The sequence below is a fragment of the Scyliorhinus canicula genome, chromosome 13 (assembly GCF_902713615.1).
Source record: "Scyliorhinus canicula chromosome 13, sScyCan1.1, whole genome shotgun sequence".
Taxonomy (NCBI): domain Eukaryota; kingdom Metazoa; phylum Chordata; class Chondrichthyes; order Carcharhiniformes; family Scyliorhinidae; genus Scyliorhinus; species Scyliorhinus canicula.
The window spans coordinates 119,238,482-119,259,115 of record NC_052158.1 but is presented as its reverse complement, the minus strand read 5'-3'; the positions used below and the strand labels follow the sequence as shown (position 1 = coordinate 119,259,115).

Below are 20,634 nucleotides of genomic sequence, written 5' to 3'. Positions count from 1 at the left end.
GGCTTGCGGTAAAGCAAAGTGCCTAGGTGGCCGTCCTTGATGGAGATGGGTGTGTCCAAGAATGCAGCTGATTTTGGAGAGTAGTCCATGGTGAGTCTGATGGTGGGATGGAACTTATTGATGTCATTGCGCAAGGTCCTGTGCGGTGAGGTCTTGTGCAAACTTGTGCATGAAGATGTTGGCATATTGTGGTGCGAATTTGGTCCCCATAGCTGTTCCATGCGTCTGGATGAAGAACTTGTTGTCAAAGGTGAAGACTTGATTACCTGCAAATGCTTGCATTCTAAACATTGTCTGGCATCTTTGAATTTGTCTATATATATGTTTCTGGAACATACCTCTTCATTCACCTGAGGAAGGAGCAGTGCACCAAAAGCTAGTGTCTGAAACAAACCTGTTGGACTTTAACCTGGTGTTGTAAGACTTCTTACTGTGAACATCTAGCCAAGGTCATCCCCACACCCCCACTACTTGCCTTCAAACAACTGCGCAATCTCAAACAAACCATTGTTTTCAGCAAACTGCCCAGCCTTCAGAACAGCGACCACAACACCACACAACCCTACCATGGCAATCGTTGCAAGACGTGCCAGATCATCGACATGGATACCACCATTACACGTGAGAACACCAGCCACCAGGTACACGGTACATACTCGTGCGACTCGGCCAATGTTGACTACCTCATATGCTGTGGGAAAGGATGTCCCGAAGCGTGGTACATTGGTGAGACCATGCAGACGCTGTGACAAAAGAATTTGTCTTTATATATATATAGAACATAGAACAGTACAGCACAGAACAGGCCCTTCGGCCCTCGATGTTGTGCCGAGCAAATGATCACCCTACTCAAACCCACGTATCCACCCTATACCCGTAACCCAACAATCCCCCCCCCCCTTAACCTTACTTTTTAGGACACTGTGGGCAATTTAGCATGGCCAATCCACCTAACCCGCACATCTTTGGACTGTGGGAGGAAACCGGAGCACCCGGAGGAAACCCACGCACACACGGGGAGGACGTGCAGACTCCGCACAGACAGTGACCCAGCCGGGAACCGAACCTGGGACCCTGGAGCTGTGAAGCATTTATGCTAACCACCATGCTACCGTGCTGCCCATATGTTTCTGGAACATACCTCTCCATTCACCTGAGGAAGGACCAGTGCTCCGAAAGCTAGTGTTTGAAACAAACCTGTTGGACTTTAACCTGGTGTTGTAAGAGGTCTTACTGTGCTCACCCCAGTCCAACGCCGGCATCTCCACATCATATTCCAGAGTGAGAAGTGATAACATTGTGAAAGACTATGTAAATACCGTTTGTAAATAAACCATTATAAATCGTTAAACATACAGACTTGTGGTCGCTAATCCTTCCTTTACTACTTGGTGACAAGGTAAATCAGAGCGACTTGGTTAGCAGTGAGGAATTTGATGAGAGTATTGTTGAAAAACTGCAAAAGCCTGAGGAAGAGAGAACAAGTATACATCTCCTCAGGAAGCTACAACCCTTCGACCCTACTACTGAGAATTGGGTGGAGCATATTGAACAGCTGGAGTATTTTATCAGGGCTAACAGAATACAGGGGAGGATAGAACCAAAGTCATTTTATTTACCGCTTGCGGGACCCAGACCTATAATCTGATTCATAGCTTTAAATCTCCAGAGGCTCCTGATACAAAGTCGTTTGCAGAACTAGTAGAACTAGCGAAGGGACATTATTACTCTAAAGCCTCAGTGACATTGCAAAGTTTAACTTGACAGGGAGGGCCTTGATGGAGACGATCAGGCTAAAGCAGATTGCAGAGTACTGCGACTTTGGATTAGCTTTAAATGATATGCTAAGAGATCGGCTAGTATATGGTGTGAATAGTGCAGCCATACAAAATAAACTATTGGCTGTCAAAGTTGACTTTCAAGAAGGCATTAGAAATGATTACAATGGAGAGTGCCACAAAAGGTACCTGAGAGTTACAAGGCAAAAAAGAAGTCCACCAGTTAGGGTGGGAAACCGTGGGTAATAATGGTATGGCATGGGGTCAGGCTCAGGCAGTGAATTAAGTACAGAAACAGGAAAAACCACTGAATACTGAAGATTTAAGCAGCCTCGGAGTAACACAGAGTGCTTTTGATATGAGGGAAACCACTCCGAGTAGTGGATAAATTCAAAGGAGCCGAGTTCTACAGGTGCAGGAAAAGAGGTCATCATCAACCCCGTACAATTTGCTAAGTGGGCCGCACCCATTATGCCATAGTTAAACTCGATGAGACAATCAGAATTTGTGGAGACTGTAAGTTAAAGGTGACCAGGCTGTGAAGCTGGACAGGTACCTCATACCCAAAATAGAGGACCTGCATGAAATGTTGGCTGGGGCCCTGACATACACCAAGTTGGACATGAACCAGCCTACCAAAAATTGCAACTAGATGAGGTGTCAAACACTTATGGCACCATATACACCTTTAACCTTTGGGGTTTCATCAGCATGTGCCATCTTCCAGCCCACTATGGAGACCTTACTGGAAGGGTTGCCCAAGTTATCGTTTACTTAGATGATGTCCTGATTACAAGGTCCACTGAGAAAGAATATCTGACAAATCTGGATAAAGTTAAGGCAGTTCCAGAAAGCATAATACTCCCGCAGAGAGAAAAGTGTACCTTTCAGGCGAATGAGGTGACTTATCTTTAATACAGGGAGGGTGCCCAAGGACAACACCCAATGGAAGATAAAGTGAGAGCCATTAAACAAGCACCCTCCCTAAGAATCTCTCAGAACAGATGAGAACTACCACAGATGGTTCCTTCCTCATTTATCAACGCTGTGTTGTCGAAGAAGCACCAAAAATGGTACTGGACGAATCCACAAAAAGCTTTCAATCAAGCGAAACAAGCACTTCAATCTTCAAGCTTAATGGTACATTTTGATTCAAAGACTAAAGTAGCGCTTTGTGTGATGTGTCACTGTACGGAGTTGGAACTGTAGTATTTCATTTAACGGAAGACGGGTCTGAGGGACCCATTGGATATATATCAGAACCTGATCTGATGAGGAACAGCGATATTCATAGTTAAAAAAAGGAATGCGTGGCCATCATTTATGACACTAAGAAATGTCACTAAAAGTATATCCGGCACCACTTCGCCATTATTACAAATAGTAAGGTCGTCTTTAGGACTTTTCAAAGAAGACAAGATGGCACCCTCAGTAACTTTGGCTCATTTTCAGATAACATTGTGAAAGTCTCTGTGTAAATACTGTTTGTAAGTAAACCATTATAATTAGACATACATACTGACTGGCGGTGACCTTCCTTTACTACAAAGAACATCACATCTTCGTACGTGAGAAAAAATGTAGATACACATATATAAAATTAAACTGAATATATTCATTAATTTTAGGTTATGTTTTAATTCCTCCCTCTCAATAAATTCTTTACTCAAATCAGCACCTAGGGACAGCTGCAGCCACATAAAAACTGTCCCATCGCTGCTGCCTTTCTGAGAAATACCAAGTCCAGAGTGAAACTCCAGCTCTTCATATTGGTTGAAAGAAATATTCAGATTGAAAATAAAATATCACCCAGAACTAACTTTTAGATAGGCACGGGAGTAAGACTGAGAAGTGGAGGCAAAGGCTCCACACTTCACTGTCAGGATATTGGAACATAAATGATCTTCCTGTCCTCCTTCAAAGTTTCATTGAATTTAAAATGCCAAAATGGCAAAAAATCCAAGTATTAACGTAAATTAATTTGAAGATGACTTTATTCTCCGAAAGAGCAGGCCAGCTGAGTCGTCATGATGAGGGCAATATCGGACATTCACTTCCAGAGTCCTTCTCCCTAAAAGATGAATTTAAATATTTTTAATGCAGCACGGCTTAAGGCAACTAAAGCACTCTGAACATAAATTACTGTCATGTTCTAAATGACTTAGCACCTAAAATGCAAAGGCCTTGCTAGGAACTTTAGGATTCACACTTCTGTGCAACCACAGTGAAGATTTATTTCTAAATCAGGACTATGAATGCTAAAAGGGAAATAACACACGTCAGATCAGTTATAGAAAGTCAATTTACACAGTACTACAGTGCCGCTGTTTTACGGGGTTCTTACTGATACTTTTCATTTTAACAGTTTGGCTTACAATAAAATCAAGATGTTCCAAGCTTTGATGCCTTAACTGGACTTGAAACTTTATTAGAGGAAACCCATTTTTCATTTCTATTACATTTGCAATGTCATGTTGAAGTGCCACAGAAGAGCACTAATGGAAGTTTTAGAACAATATCAGATTTCAGCTGAAAAACAGATTCAGTGTTACAAAGAGCAAGTGCAACTTTGATGTCAAAATCAAGAATGAGCCCATCAGTCTGTTCAGATTTAAAGACAAAAAAGGCATTTATCAACCTATTCTAATTTTCCAAGGGACTGCACAATGCAAAATAGGTTTATAAAAACACTTATAAAATATTTCTGCACGAGCAACAAGAGACATATTAATAAGCGGGGAGATATTTATATCCATTGATCAAAGCATGCTGAGCGATATGAGATGAAACCATTTATTGGTTTATCCATTTTTAGATTTTCTAACCTTTTACTTTGCTTCCTTCATGGGTGGGAGACAGCAAGCCATGAATCTCTTCACTATTCATGTTGCAGAGGACTGGATAGAAAATACGGTTTATTTAAAACCTGCCCGATCCCTTGACTAATCACAGAATTTACAGTGCAGAAGGAGGCCATTCAGCCCATCGAGTCTGCACCGGCCCTTGGAAAGAGCGCCCATACCTCCATCCTATCCCCACACCTCCACCCTAGCCCCGTAATCCCACCACCATTTTTGGACACTAAGGGCAATTTAGCTTAACCAATCCACCTAACCTGCAGATCTTTGGACTGTGGGAGGAAACCGGAGCATCCGGAAAAACCCACACAAACATGGGGAGAATGTGCAGACTCCGCACAGAGTGACCCAAGCCGGGAATCGAAAATGGGACACTGGAGCTGTGAAGCAACTGTGCTAACCACTGTGCTACCGTGCTGCCCTGATGAATAACTGTCCGGTTGTGTGGGAATTCTCTACCACACAAAAGGAGATAGATAGATTTCTAGACATTAAAGGCATGAAGGAAGAGTGCAGGAGGATGGCGCTGAGATAAAGGATCGACCATTATCATACTGAATTGTGGAGCAGGCTCGAAGTGCTGATTTACCTACGCCTGCTCTTATCTCCTTGTGAAAAGTTTACTATGGGTAAACTTACCATCCTTCATTCATGTCCCTGCCACTTTATGGCGCTGGGTAGCATGGTACGTGTGTCACCCATGTTGGAGAGGTGAGAAAATTCATGATAATATTTGAATTATGCTCCCACAGGTACACTCCAAATTAACAGCTGCCTGCAAGGTTTCCCAAGACTTGGGAGAGATAAGAGCCAAATGGAGATGGGAGCCACTAGTTTCACCAAGGATGTGCTTTTCAGAACACTTTGTGGGTCAGGAGGACCAAGCCCTTTGCCTCATAACCTCAGTTTTCTGGTCTGCTTCATGACCAGGAAAAGGAAGAAAATGATCATGAGGCCTACAGCACAGTGGGTGTACCTACACTTCAAGGACTGCAGCGATTCAAGAAGGAAACTCACCACCACCTTCTAAAGGACAACTAGGGCTGGACAATAAATGCTGGACTAACCAGCGACACCCACACCCATAAATGCATTTTTAATAAATTGTTAAAATGAAGACTTTTGGATTCACTGCTTTCACCTCGCAGCCTCCCCATAAATATTGGAGCCAATGTGTTCTTTGAAGGTAAATGCAAGTCAAACTGTAAGCTTTTTGTCCCCTCCTCTGCTTGCTGCCCGAAAGTGAAATGATTTGCTTCCAAGAGGTTGGTGTTATGCTACTTTGGTTTAAAGCAGTTTTGGTGTATGGAATCAGGGTCGATTGCTCTTTTAATCTTTTGCCATTTATTGCCGCAAATAACAACGATAAAGTACAATCATATCAGTGGGCTAGTATCATCATTCGCTCAATAACCTTGACATATGCATTAAGATCCCAGGAGTTAATGTTTGCGCAATCTCTTTCCTGAGAAGAATGAAACCTATTACAATCCCAGACCAGACCCAACAATGCCTAGGATACCGGACCAAACCCCCAATATTTTATTTTAATTTTGTAAGACTGTGAGGAAAGGATACTTCACTCTAGGAGCATTTGCAAAAAGAAATGGAGATATATAGTATTTGAAAACAAAACTTTATTACTAACAGAGTATTAAAAACTTTGTCATCACACCACAAAATAGCTTACAATCACCCCATAAACAATACTACTCAACACAATGAAAGCAGTGCCCTTACTTGCTATCTTTATTTCCGCTTAATAGACTATCTCAGCTCTTAATCCATCTAAATACCAATGGCACAGAGGAATACTTGCTTGACAGAGTTATTCTTCGAGAACAAGATCTCCTGACACTGCTTTACAGAACAGATCAGACTCTAGTCCGACCCCTGCAGAAACTCTGGTTTGATCACTTCAAAAGCTGTTTTCAACTGGTTTGTTTCAGCCCCCCCTTGTCCTCAGACAAGTCTTCAATGTTTTAAATAGTTAATTTATTTTAACTAACCTACAGGCAGAACAAACTGCCTTACCTGATCTCAGCTTCAGCCAGAATCAGAACTGAAACTGAAAAATACTTTCTCAAAAAGCCCTGATGCCTTAGCTCCACCCAGCAATGACAATAGTTCACCAAGATGAAAACAAATTAACTCCCAGAGAATCCCCTTAACCAAACCAAAATTGCAGTATTCCAAGCATTTACGGCAGTTAATTGCACCTCAGGCACCCAAAAGCTTTGCTGTGTTTCAAACTGAGATTATTTAAAAACATGACTGCAGCAGTCAGACACACTTTAATCCAGGCTTTTAACCCTTACTTCACCACCCACTTATAATCCAATATATCTGAAGTTTCTACATTCATCACAAAACAATTATTTATCATTTCAGTGTACTTATCAGTATTGAAAGAGGCATTTTGTGGCTCGAATCCCATTGTCATTGTTTAAGGAACAGCTGAATAAGCCTCAAAAAGGTGAGCGTATTGAAATCTGTAAATCTGGATTGTTTAATTTTTAAAAGAAAAGCAAAGGTAGCATTCAGAGACTAAATGAATGTGCGTGATATCTGCATTTCAGCAAGATCTAAGCACCATTTGCCGTTATCTGAACCATGACCTACTCATAATCAAATAATCATTTGGCCACCACCAACTTGCTACAATGTACTAAGCTACTGTTTCGGATTGAAAACAGTCAGATGAATCCTGATTCCAGTTTCAACGGACTGGAGTCAAGTTGGGTTGTCCAAGGCCAAACATGGGATTTGGTAATAATTTCTTTCACATATGACTGCATTTCTACCAGTCTCATTACTATGGAACCAATTTCAAAACCTTACAACTCCATTTTCCTGAGTTATCTGATGCACACTGATTGAAACCCAAACATAGCAGATGCAAAAAGGTTTGAAACGAGCTAAAAATGCCTGATTCGGGTAAAATTGCAAAAGTAATCCAACTTTTCCAGTCTAATTGGTTGATTATCTATTTCTAGCAAGTTGAAATGAAATAAAAAGGAAAGAATTAGATAAAATAGAAACTGATAGGGATTTAGCTGTACTGAAGACTTGAGATGCAGATTAGCCTAGTAGCAGTGTGAAACAGTACTTTGTTAAGCAAAGTGGAGACTAGCAGACTAGGGACCTAGATTGTAGCCACGCCCGGTTACAAAGCAGAGGTCTCTCAGAGAAAATCAAACTGTTGTGCAGGAAAAGAAAGAGGTTGTCCGTATGGGACCCCATATATTCTACTCTAAACGGGAAGAATGGTTCCCAATTGAAAGCTAAAGTTCCTGTGTCATAATTATTTGCTGGATTTGGCTCATAGTGTTAAAACCTAAAGCCTTTCTTGTGTGTTTCAAAGTTTAATAACCGCTGTGTTATTTAAATAAATTGCAATAAGACTGATCCTTTCCTCACCAGGGGCTGGATTCTCCGCCGGCGGGATGCAGGATATCCGACGGCGTGGGGTTGTCCTACAATGGGAAACCCCATTGACAAGCCGGCGTAACGGAGTATCCCGCCGGCATGCTGAAACAGTAATGTGGCGCGGTGGGATGTGAGAATCCAGCCCTAGGTTTCATCTCTTTTCTCATATTTGTTTCCACATTGCAAAAATAAATAATTAAGAACCAGCATTCCAAGTTTCCCTTCTGGGATTTGGGATGCTTTTGCATTCAATATCAATCAGATTCATAAAACTATTTCAAACCAACCAACTAAGCACTGACAGAAGTCCACAAAAAATCTACCTCTTCCTTTTCCAAGGAAACCGATTTCCATTGATTTGTGAGCTTGCAGTGGGATAACATACAGATCCATCAATTTGACAGGACAAGCAGGTGGAGGATGGTTGGCGGCATTTTTAGTTGACTACGTTCCTACGGAGCTCAATATTTTAATTTATCAAGAGCAATATTCTCATCTTACCTTGCAGGCACATTGCGATAGTGAAGTCCATGGCCCAACTGACTAAGGCCATCAACAATCCTAGCAGTATCAGGAAAATCCAATCTTCCCCCACTTTCGAGATGAGGAACGTCTGACATCGCACAGTGCATACTGCAGATTAAAAAATGGCAATTGTTACAGAATATAGTGGATAATCAATGAGACAATTTACAACAATTAATTTAATAGGGAGCCAACCAAGAAAAAAGTAGTGGGATCTAGTTTCATGAGCTTCTATGTTGTTCTCTCAATGTTATTGCAACTTAACCATGTTACCGTGCAACGGGCAGCACGGTAGCATGGTGGTTAGCATAAATGCTTCACAGCTCCAGGGTCCCAGGTTCGATTCCCGGCTGGGTCACTGTATGTGCGGAGTCTGCATGTCCTCCCCGTGTGTGCGTGGGTTTCCTCCGGGTGCTCCGGTTTCCTCCCACAGTCCAAAGATGTGCGGGTTAGGTGGATTGGCTATGCTAAAATTGCCCTTCGTGTTCTAAAAAATAAGGTTAATGGGGGGGGGGGGGTGTTGTTGGGTTACTGGTATAGGGTGGATACGTGGGTTTGAGTAGGGTGATCATTGCTCGGCACAACATCGAGGGCCGAAGGGCCTGTTCTGTGCTGTACTGTTCTATGTTCTATTAAGTACAAATTTCCTTCATTTTCAACATAGGCATGGGGCGGGATTCTCTGCCGGTGGGATTCTCCATTTTGCCAGCGCCCGGGGGTTACCCGACGGTGCCCCACAATGGGAAACACCATGACCGGCCGGCATAACGGAGAATCCCGCCAACGGGTTGAGGCAGAAATGTGGTGCGGCGGGGCGGAGAATCCAGCTGATGGTGTTTCAAAAATTGAATTAATGGTTTATTTGTTAGGATATAACCTACAGTTTAAGAATTCAATCCCCTTTAAATCAGGGCATCTGATTGAGAAGCTGGTAATATCTCTGATATAAATGCAATTCAAAAAGCCTAAGTTTAATTATCTTGCAAGGTCAAATTTGATGTCTGGACCTCTTGGTGGAGTTATGGGCCGGGATTCTCCGAGCCTGTGCCGGTTCGGAGAATCACCGGTGACTCGGGAAATTCCCGCCATGCCGCTCCGACGCCGGGTCGCGATTCTCCGGCGACCGGAGAGTCGCCGCCAATCGCGCCGTCGACGGGGCGCCGGTCGGGGCAGCCCCAGTGGCAAATCTCTGCAGTCCACCGGCCGAATTTCCACCGAGTACCGTTGGCGTGATTCCAACCTGGTACCACTCGGCGGGAGCTCGGATCCGCGGCCGCGGTGGCCGTCCTGGTGAGAGGGGGTATGCGGGAGGATCTGATTCCAGTGGGGGCCTCCAAGGCGTCCAGGCCGTGATTGGGGGCGATCAATCGCCGGGTACCCGCGATCTGGAGGGGGCCTACATCCTTCCGCGCGGGCCCCGCTGTAGATCTCTGCCATGTTGACGGCCACCACGTGCATGCGCCATCGTGGAGACGGCCGTCACGTGCATGCGCCGGTGTGGAGATGGTCATCACGCGCATGCGCCGTCGTGGAGACGGCCATTACGCGCATACGCCGGCGTGGAGACGGCCACCACGTGCATGCGCCATCGTGGAGACGGTCGTCACGTGCATGCGCCTGCGTGGAGACGGCCGTTACGGCATGCGCCGGCGTGGAGACGGCCGTTACAGCAGGCGCCGGCGTGGAGACGGCCATCACGCGCATGCGCCATCGCGGAGACAGCCATTACGCGCATGCGCCGGCGTGGAGACGGCCGTCATGTGCATGCGAGGCAGCAGTGCAGGGCCGCCTTTCAGCGCTGGAGCAGCACGCAGCACTCCGGCGCGGTGCTGGCCCCCTGAGGACCACTGAATCGCTGGACCAGGAGACACCTTGACTCCGGCGTACACCATTCCGGTGTTTATGCCGGCATGAACACTTGGCTGGGATTTCAGAAAATCCCAGCCATGGTGTCTACTGTTATCTCAATAAAATAAGTTTAAAAGCCAGAATTCTGAAAATGAAAATTATAAACTCCATTAGAGATGGAATCAAAGAGTTACATTGAAGGAATAATAATTTGTTCATATTTCTGTTTGAGCCCATGCCAAAGCATGCTCTACTGTTAAAGAGATGGAATGTGGGTGTAGAAGATTCCTTTGTTTAAGTTATCTGGGTGCTTGATATCATAAGTAAGCTGCTCAGTTTGGAAACAGACAGACATGGTGGTAGATTTGGTCTAGGTAAAGACAGCAGCTCAAAGTGGGCTGAACCAAAGAAAATAAACGTTGGTTAGTTTGCCTGTATTTCAAGCAAAGAAAATATTAATTCCATTGTTCACCAATGGGACATGGGTGGAGTTCTATCTCAGTTTGAATTCATGAGGATATAGCAACTGAGAGATTAGTTCTAGCTTCCAGTTAGTGAAATAAATCTAGTGGTCCTCCAAGAGCCTTGTGATAGAACCCTCAGTGGTTCTTAATAGCCACGTTTATATTTGTGGAATGTCAATATTTGATGGTAAAAAATTACACATTATACAAGAAATGCTTTTATATTGATGTTTTAGTTTCTATCAAAATTCAATCATAATTTACTTCACTGCCTGAAAACTTACAAGGACAATCAGCCATTTTAACTTGCTGGTTTGATGTCTGTGAGAATACTTCAATATGATTGGCTGACATCACTGCTGTTGCAGATCCCTTTGACATAGTGACAGATTTAAACTGCCACCAGGCAAGGGAAGCGAAAGTCCATGACACACAGATCGCTAGAACTTTCTGGGCAACTTTCATCAAGGCCAGCGGCCAGATTGGTGCCTATTGCAAAAATTAGCACAATATCTGCAACAGCAAAGTCTTCCGACTGGTCAATATGACTGTTCTAGGAATTATATCTGCTGAAAACTTGGAGTTGATAATACCCTTTAAACATCCAAAAAGTTTACATTGAAATTTAGATCTCAGAGCACAGAAGAGTGGCTGATTGTGTATTGAACTAAACTCAGAGTGGATTGCTAATTCTCTGTATCTCCCCGGCCCATAATCCAAAGTCTTTCGCAGTAAAGATTCGACACTCGGTACATGCCAATCCTTGTGGAGTTTGCTAATCCTTGATATTAAAACCAAAGTACTGGCGTGTGGTACGGTCCACATAATCAGAAAAATGACTTATACAAAATAAAGGTAAAAGTATAATCTTAGTGGGCATCTGTTGCACAATAACACTTGCACAAATAAGAGTACAAAAGAATTGTGACACCCATTTGTTAGAACCAGCCACATTAATGAAATCCTCCTAATTTAGTCTTAATCTTTTAAGCAGCTGACAAATTAATTTTCTTTTGAATGCAAAATGTATTTTGTTTGGAAATAGTCAAAGTTGTGAGATATTTATTTATTCCTTTAAGTTTACTTGGTATAAATGACGTTGCATTATCTTTTGAGCCATTAAAAATGCTAAATGGTTCCCAATGAATGCAACAGTGCACATCAGGGATTCAACATGTTAAAACTAATGTTCAGGTATGAAGTAATAGAACCCAGAGCCTGAAATGCCAACAGGATTTAATACTGAATGCTGCTTCTCTGAGGAACATCAGCAGTCTAACAGAGCTTACTTCTTGTTTGTGACCTACAAAATGCCACCACATACAACACTGATCATTTTTATTACATCGCAATTATTAATATGCTCGGGAAAATAAATAAGAGAGAATGATCATGTAAATAATATTTCATATTGGAATGGAAGATGTACTATTCCAAGACTTGCGATGCTGGGATGGATCCAGAATTGGATATTGGAAATGTATGCCCGTTAGGGACAGGCATTGCCAGAATTTCTTCCAGATAAGTAATCAGTGAAAAGTGCTCTTCATCACTCAGCCCAAGGTTGGGTTGAAATGATGATCTCATCTATGAATCAGACTTGTAAGAACAAATAGGGGTAAAAACAGTTTAGGTCCTTTTCCAGATGCAGAAACAACAGCATGCACCAGCATACGGTGCAAGGTCTACCCAAATTTGGGCTTTAGGCTTCATTTTGATGATTTCAGTGAGTTGCTGATGCCTGTTGTGCCTCCTTCAAAAAGCTAAGTTTTCACCTTGCTGGCAGTAGGCCCTTAGGTACGATCCAGGGAGGTGGAGTGGACAACATGAGAGGAGCTGGTCACTAGTTGTCAGATGCTCTCAGGGATGCTGTGGAGTACTTCCTGCTTTGTTACTGGTGAACTTAAGCAACTGCTTAAGATTCCAGAATGAAGGAGACAGGCGTGCACTTTCTGCTGAGCCGGTCAATTTAACAGAGGTGTCATAAAACATGCAAAATACCCAAAATTACATTGAAAGGGCTCTAAAATCTGTTTAAGGTGGCCACAAGGGAACCCAATTTAGTACAAATCATTAGCATTTACTTTCCAATTTATTAATTCCTATTAAACCATGCAGGTTAATAGGTGTTCGGCAAGTATAAGTGAAAACGAGCAAAACAAAAGCATTGTGTTCAAGATCAGTTGCTGTTTTGAAAGGAGGGATTAAACATTAAACTTTAAGGCAACTGATCATCATTCTTTACATTGACAGTGGCATTGCTGAATACTGAATACAATAGTCAATGCGGATGTCAGCATGCTGTGCACATCACCAAGACATGGCAAAGAATTTGACTTAAAATGGGGGCAGCTGTGTGACGATATATACGGAAAGCTCTTTCCCCATTTGTCTTCAACAAATTACAAAACTAATTTAATCTTAATGGCATTGTTCATGAACTGAATGTGTAAGATCAGAATAACAGACCTGAAGCTATGAATTAATACATTCAGATAGAATTATTCTTCAATTCGTTTGTGAATTGTCACCAATTTATAAAATATACTGTAGTAATTCAATTATAAATTGCAGGCAGCTATTTAATAGATTCAATAGGTAACTTGATTGTTAATTTATGCAGTAATGTCATTATTAACTTCAATCACTGAACTAAAAATTCTAATGACCAAATTAATAACTTACAGAATTTAGACACCAACTTACTGAATTATACAATTAGACCTGTCAAGTGATTTTTTAAAAATCTTGATTAATTTCACAATAACATTTTTAATCAGTTAATCTCTGCTTTAAATGCACATTAACTGATACACTTACTGCATCCATATCATTTAACTTTGTTTCATAATTGATGCCAGCATTATCATCATCCAAATGCCATCCCAGCACTAAAACCTTTATTTTCCTATTTCTGGATTCAGAACATTTTGTATTTATTTACAAGCAATTATATAGAGAAAAAAAAACTGAACTGTTTATTGCAAAGAGATTAAAAACTTTTGAACCATTACATCCAAACGTGTAAACTTAAAAATAAATCTGCTAAACATTACATAACTACAAGCAGCAAAACGAATGCAATACAGCCCAAGAGGCCAAAAGGAATTTCAGTTCAATTTCATGCTGCAATTTCACTAGTTGCTTTGACCCACAAGATTGATTACATTTTCGGGCAATAATGCTGCTTGCTGTTTATTGACTGGAACTGATTGGAAAGTAAGGCAAGTCATTCGCATGGGACTGCTGTTCCTGGCATCATCACGTATTTACATGCAATGTGGAGTTACATCTAGTTAAACCACTTTGTGAGAGATTTTTATATCTGTCCATTTGTGGTGTGTTGTAATTCTAGTTCTGTTCTATTAGCTGAACTTTGAAATATCCCATGAGCTTTCCCCACACATTGCTAGCAAGTGTTTGACCCAGCAATATTAATGTCCAACGTGATTGATCACTGGGGATTACGAGTCAGACATGGCACATGCATAAATGGAAAATGGTTGGATGCTGCTTTCATTTTGTGTCAGTATCAAGTCCCATAACCTTACTAGCGTATCCAACTTTTTCCACATGTGTTCTGCACACACTGCCGCATAGAACCTTTTCAGTCTTCTCCAAAGATTGTCTCTGGTTGGACATTAAAGTAATCGATGAAGAAAAGAACCATTGGCGTAATGTTTTCAACATTTAATGAAATGAAAGTATCAAGGCAATATGCATAACTAACACAAATGAGAATAAATTTTTTGATAAGCTAACCAAAAATGATCCTTCCAGTTAAATCGTATTTATTATGGATGGTGAGAGATTTTTGAATAACTAGGAACTTAAGGGCTATGGGTAACAGGCAGAAAAGTGGAAAGACCACAATCAGTTCAGTCATGATCGCATCATACGGCAGAGCAGGTCTGATGGGCCAAATGGCCCACTCCTGCTCTCATTTCTTATGATCTTATTATGATGATTTTTGGGAAGCAGTGGTTAATTGATAATTATCGGCAAATGTTACATTGTTAAAATAAATAAGGCAACTACGCTGTTAATTCATGGACTTAACTCTGTGGGGAGTTAACGTCCAAAGCCAGCAACTTTGTAAAACTCACAGCCAGGTTATGCACAAGATGCTGGCTAGGAGTTTCCAGTCCTGCTTTTCACGGGAGAATCGTCACGGTAACTCTGATGGAACAGCCAAAGATCTGTTGACATCAGGTGGGAATTCACACCCCGCAGTAGGCAGGATCAAAAAATCCTGACCGTTGTTTTTGCAAATTTTTGTGATGATTTGCAATTGACTGTGTAATTTTATGTTGCCACAATTTGCTGGCCAATTTGTAAAAAGATAATGGTGCGTGCACTTGATAGCTTTGTTTTTGTTAGATGCTGGGTCAATGAATGATCAATACTTAGAATGGATTTCAGCAGATAACCAAGGAATCATTTGAAAAAGCAATTTGATGTTGCAATGGGGAGGTGGGATCATCATAATTTTGAATGGATGAATTCAGATGTACTCAATGGTCTTTGTGGTGGTTTAAGACATACGCTGGAAACTTCCAGCTGTTAACTAAAGGGTTTAATGATGAAAGGCAAAGACAGTTATGTAACAGGCACAGAGCACTACAAAACAATCTCCTGCTCCCAGGATCCCATGTAAACTCCCGATTGACTGGGTTTTGGGTGTTCCCGTAGGACTGTCCCCAAACGGGACACAGGGGGCGCGATTCTCCGCTGCCCACGACGGGTCGGAGAATAGCGGGAGGGGCTTCCCGACAATTTTCACGCCCTCCCGCTATTCCCGCTATTCCCTCCCCCCCCCCCCCCCCCCCCCCCCCACGACACGAATCGCTGCTCTGCGTTTTTTATGGCGAACAGCAATTCGCCCCAGGCCGATGGGCCGAGTTCCCAGGCCTTATCGGCCATTTTCACGAACGCAATCACACCTGCTCTCACCGTTCATGAAAACGGCCGCAAAGTGCCGTCCCGGACAACCATGGCACCGATTGGCACAGCCGTGCCAAGGCTGGCATGGGCCTGCGATCGGTGGGCACCGATCGCGGGCAGCGGGTCCGATACCCGCACACTATTTGTTCTTCCGCCGCCCCGCAGGATCAGTCCGCGGGGCGGCTGAGGGGCATGACGGCCCGCGCATGCGTGGGTTTGACGCGGCTGACGTCATCGTGCGCGTCAGCCAGCGTGACGCTTGGCGCGCGGACTTACCGACGGTCGCTAAGTCCGCGATGCCGTGCTTCACGGGGCCCCGCTGCTAGCCCCGCCCGGGGGGGGAGAATCGGGTCCTGGGAGGGGGCGCGGAGGCTGCCGTGAAACACGGCCAGTTTCACGGCAGCCTTTACGACTCGCCGCATTTGCGGAGAATCGCGCCCAGGGCCTATGGAGTCCACCCCCTTAAAGGGGTCGCGCTACCACAATCTTCTTCATCCTCACGCACGTGTCTTGTGATGGCAGCATTATCACTTTCATTTGGATAATCTATTAGTATTTTCTGCCCTCTATTCAATTTTGAACAAATAAAAACTACTGGGGGATATTTATTGTATCCATATCACTTTTAGTGATTTTAACTAATCAGTTAATCCTTGCATTCTTCAATAGGAGATTGGTGAATAAAGATCAGTGTGTAGTATATTGTTGCAAGCTTCACTTTATATTAAAAAATTATAAAGATCTTTTGACTTATCTTGGGAACCGAAAGGTCACTTTTACCTTTCACCCAACTTTTGTGCTTCTTTTTGCAAGTTTATGATCCGTAAAGCACTTTTCGAATGTCCTTGTTCCTGCTTTCCATTTTGGGAGAGCAGACGTTCAGGCCTATTTTAGGCATAGAATTTACAGTGCAGAAGGAGGCCATTCGGCCCATCAAGTGTGCACTGGATCTTGGAAAGAGCACCCTACTTAACCTCACACCTCCACCCTGTCCCCGTAACCCTACAACCCAATCTAACCTAAACGCAATTTAGAATGGCCAATCCACCTAACCTGCACATCTTTGGACTGTTGGGAGGAAACCAGAGCACCTGGAGGAAACCCACGCAGACACGGAGAGAACGTGCAGACTCTGCACAGACAGTAAACCAAGCGGGAATCAAACCTGGGGCGCTGGAGATGTGAAGCAACAGTGTTAACCACTATGCTAGCATGCTGTCTTATTTGTATTAGAAATGAGCAGGTTGGCTTATGAAAACAGCAATCTACAAACATTGAATTTGGGCAGCTCGATGTCTTACCTGACTGGCGTCATTTCAGTGTTTTGAAAGCAGGTTCTTAGTGATTAATGAATAGGAACTAGCTCAATACATCAAAATAGTGAAAATTTCCCTCAGTCCGTCATGTGCTTTCATTAAGGGTAATTCTACAAATTTATCGAAAGAGTCACGCTCTTATGAATTTTATTAAAAACATAATTAATTTATTATTAGTATTTCTCCATTTTGTTGAATAACATAGCAAACTCACTCCCCAATTTATTAGATCCTGGTCTCTCTAGGAATATTAACGGCAGTAGTATAGATATTGTTAGAGCTCATCTCAAACCCAGAGCATATAAAATTACTTCTTGCTCCATCAGTTTATTAGTTGCCAAATGTTCCTCTTCCTTCTGCTGACAATAAAAGTACTGGACTTTCAAAAAGAAAATCCAAATGAAAAAGGCAAAAATTTCACTTTCTGAAAAAAGAAAAAAGTCTGCTTTTTGTCAGTGAAACTTGTGGGGATTGTTAATATTCCATGTGGGAAGAAAAGGGAGCAAGAAAAATTTAAAGAAAATACATTTGAAGTAAACAAATGTTGCTAACCACAGTTGAATGCAAAAGACCTTTTGTGAAAATATTAACCCCGTCAGCTCTGACTTGTCTTGATCACTGCTGCAAGTCTGTAGGGGCTATCAGACGGACAGAGTTGGAAAATTAGGCAAGGGACTGATTTGAACCCAGAGTGTGGGTTGCAGACGAGTAGGGACTGGGCAATTGTGAAATGCATTGGCTGGTCTAAAAGTTGTGGTTACTTTAATTCCTGCACCCCAATGGACTGCTGTTGGTTCTCTCCCTGCCCAGAACAGAGGAATGCACAGATCACCTTCTGGGAGATGAAGATCAAGCATCCTTTGGCCTGGTGAGACATTTTGGGTGTGAGGAAAGTGTTCCAATGGAGGCTGGGGTGGGGGTGGGGGGTGGTTAGCAGGTCCAGGGCACTGGAGATTGTAGCCTAGTTGCCAGGTCCTGTCCTGTCTTCAAATCTGCTGCTGCCTTACGGTAAAACAATTACAGTTTATTCTGTATCGGGATCCTTTGATACAATAGAACTGCAATTTGCATTAAATTGATGAAACTCCAATCTGCAATAGCCAAGCATCACAAACACCTGCAAAACCTTGCAGTTTTAAGCGATGAAATGGTTGGTTCTGAGCAAATGAGTTCTCATCTGGTTTAAACTGCCACTCCTCCCAGTTCACCAGGCGAGCTGATTAAAACAACCCCCCCCCCCCCAATTGTTGACCTTTCTGCTGGCAGTAAAACATGACATCCTGGGTTGTGCTTGCAAAGTGGACATTACACAGTTTGACCTGGGCTTGAGCCACAATGCAGGCAAAAGTTAAACTCTGAAACACCAAACCTTGGTGGCACTTGAGCTGTCACTTTCATCAAAATAATATTATACAATTAGCTCTGAACATTGTCTGCACTGTAAGAGACGTTGCTTCTGGATGAAAATAAAATGAAAAACAGCGAGGGAATACTAATGAACATTTTCATAAGGCGATGCTGTTTAAAGTAACGTATTGAATTTCAAAAGTCAATATAAAATTTGCTCAATCTTTGAAGCATCAGGGACATCTTTGCTAATGTACACTGCAGATTGATTCATAATAATTAGGCAGGGGCTTTGTCTCTGTTTACTTTACATTTGACATGGGCCTCACGCATTAATTGCTGTCATCTGTTACACTGGAGTTATCCCAAACTATCACTTCTGAGATCTGTGTAAACGAATGTTATCTGCAATATCCAACTGAGATTATCTTGAATTTCACAACGCACACTGGATCACCGGAGGATAATTTCAATTCTGAAAAAATGCTGGATGCTGACCTCTCTCTACTCCAAAAATAATAGACTGGAAAGAACACTACTGAAATTCTGAAACTCACCAACCATTTTTGAGTAATTAGGACAAATCCAGATCTTAGAAAGAATCTGTTTTTTCATTCCAGCCTTTGAGTCTCCTTTTGAAAAGATTCAATTATGAATAAAAGTTCAATTGCAATTAATAAGGTATATGGTAACCCAAACTTGTAGTAAGTACGAACCTTGAGTAGCAACACATCAGGCAGAATCCTCCAATAACGGGGCTATGTTCCCATGCCCGCGAGAAAACGGGCACGAATCACTCCGGACTTTTTTCAAGTTTTTAAGAGGGCTAGCAGGGCCCCGGAGTGCTCCACGCAGCTCAGGCTGCCGATTTGGGGCCCTGCACTTCCGGCTGCCGGCCCTGCGCAACATGGCGGACACACACAGCGGCCAGTGCAGAAGAAGTAGGCTCCCCCCCAGATCGTATGCGCTCCCTTCAGTGACAGATCTCCCAGTCCCTTCCCCACCAGGAAGGCCACCGCAGCCGTGACTCCGAGCTCCCGCAGGCGGAACCATACGTGAGACGCCGGCGGGAACTCAGCCGGTCCTCCGCAGAGAATTGCCGCGGGGGCTTCTTTCAACGGCCCCCGACCGGCGCATGTTGACCTCGCGCGTGTGACTGGCTGCAATTCTCCGGTTGCCGGAGAATCGCGGGAAGATGTCGGACCCATGATCGGGCCCTAATTCTCCGCCCCCGCGCCAAGCACGATTGTGGCACGGAGGCTCGGAGAATCCCAGCCCTCATCTTTAAACGAGGCATTTTGCAGCTTCCTCACTTGACACTGAGTTCAATCATTTCAGTATGTATCCTCGGCTCCCAAATTGTTTCCTTTCTCTCTTTGCTGGTTTTCCTTCTTCCATTTTCCTCTTTAATTTCCCCTTTGGAATGACAGCTGTTCATGATTCTGCCATTCACACCTCTTTCGGATACAGTTTTCGGTTTCTTTACCATTCCCTTTGGCCTTGCAATATCAACCCTTTGTTATTTAATCCCTCTGCCTACCACCCTATCATATACCTTCCCTTTTGTTCCAATACACACCAACCCTCCCCCCAACCCCTCACTCTTACTGAAACACTATTCCACCTCCACCCTTTCCCAGTTCTGATCACCTGAAACACCAGCTGGAATTCTGCTTTTCTGGAATTATGTCCCATGGCAGGGGCGTGAAGGGGAGTGTTTCCCTCTGTGGAATATTCCACCCACGACCTAATTAATTATGCACCTGGTTGTATGTGTTTTGGGTTGTATGCAGTGGTGGGCAATCTCTTGTCTTTTATTATGACAGGCAACTTCCACCTTCGTCACCACCAACCTGGTTATAGTATTGAAATTATTGGACATTGTATGACAAGGTTCTGAAGGCAGACGCAGAAACTTGGAATATTTTTGGTCATCCTGCAACATCTAGTCTAGATTTTTAAATTCTCTTCCTCCACCCCTATCCCCCAACTAAGCACCAGCTATAATGCCCCTTCTCCCATTCCTTCAAACCTCCTGGTGCAGTTAAGGAACTGTTCTCTGGGGGTAAACATTAATTTACTCACAGGGGCGTCTGAGAAACAATATGGACGACCCAAGTGCAGA

The 20,634-nt window shown here is 43.2% G+C and overlaps 1 protein-coding gene across 4 annotated transcripts in view; it reads right to left on the bottom strand.

Annotated features, from left to right (window-relative positions):
* Positions 1 to 20,634, bottom strand: part of clcn2c (chloride channel 2c) — a 677,449-nt gene that overhangs the window by 383,657 nt on the left and 273,158 nt on the right. For 3 of the 4 annotated variants that reach the window (XM_038815641.1, XM_038815642.1, XM_038815643.1), the window contains one exon: positions 8,567 to 8,698. The exons of the other annotated variant lie outside the window; for it this stretch is intronic. In XM_038815641.1, coding sequence (XP_038671569.1) covers positions 8,567 to 8,698 — 132 coding nt within the window. The remainder of the gene's footprint in view (positions 1 to 8,566; positions 8,699 to 20,634) is intronic. 4 annotated transcript variants of the gene reach the window in all.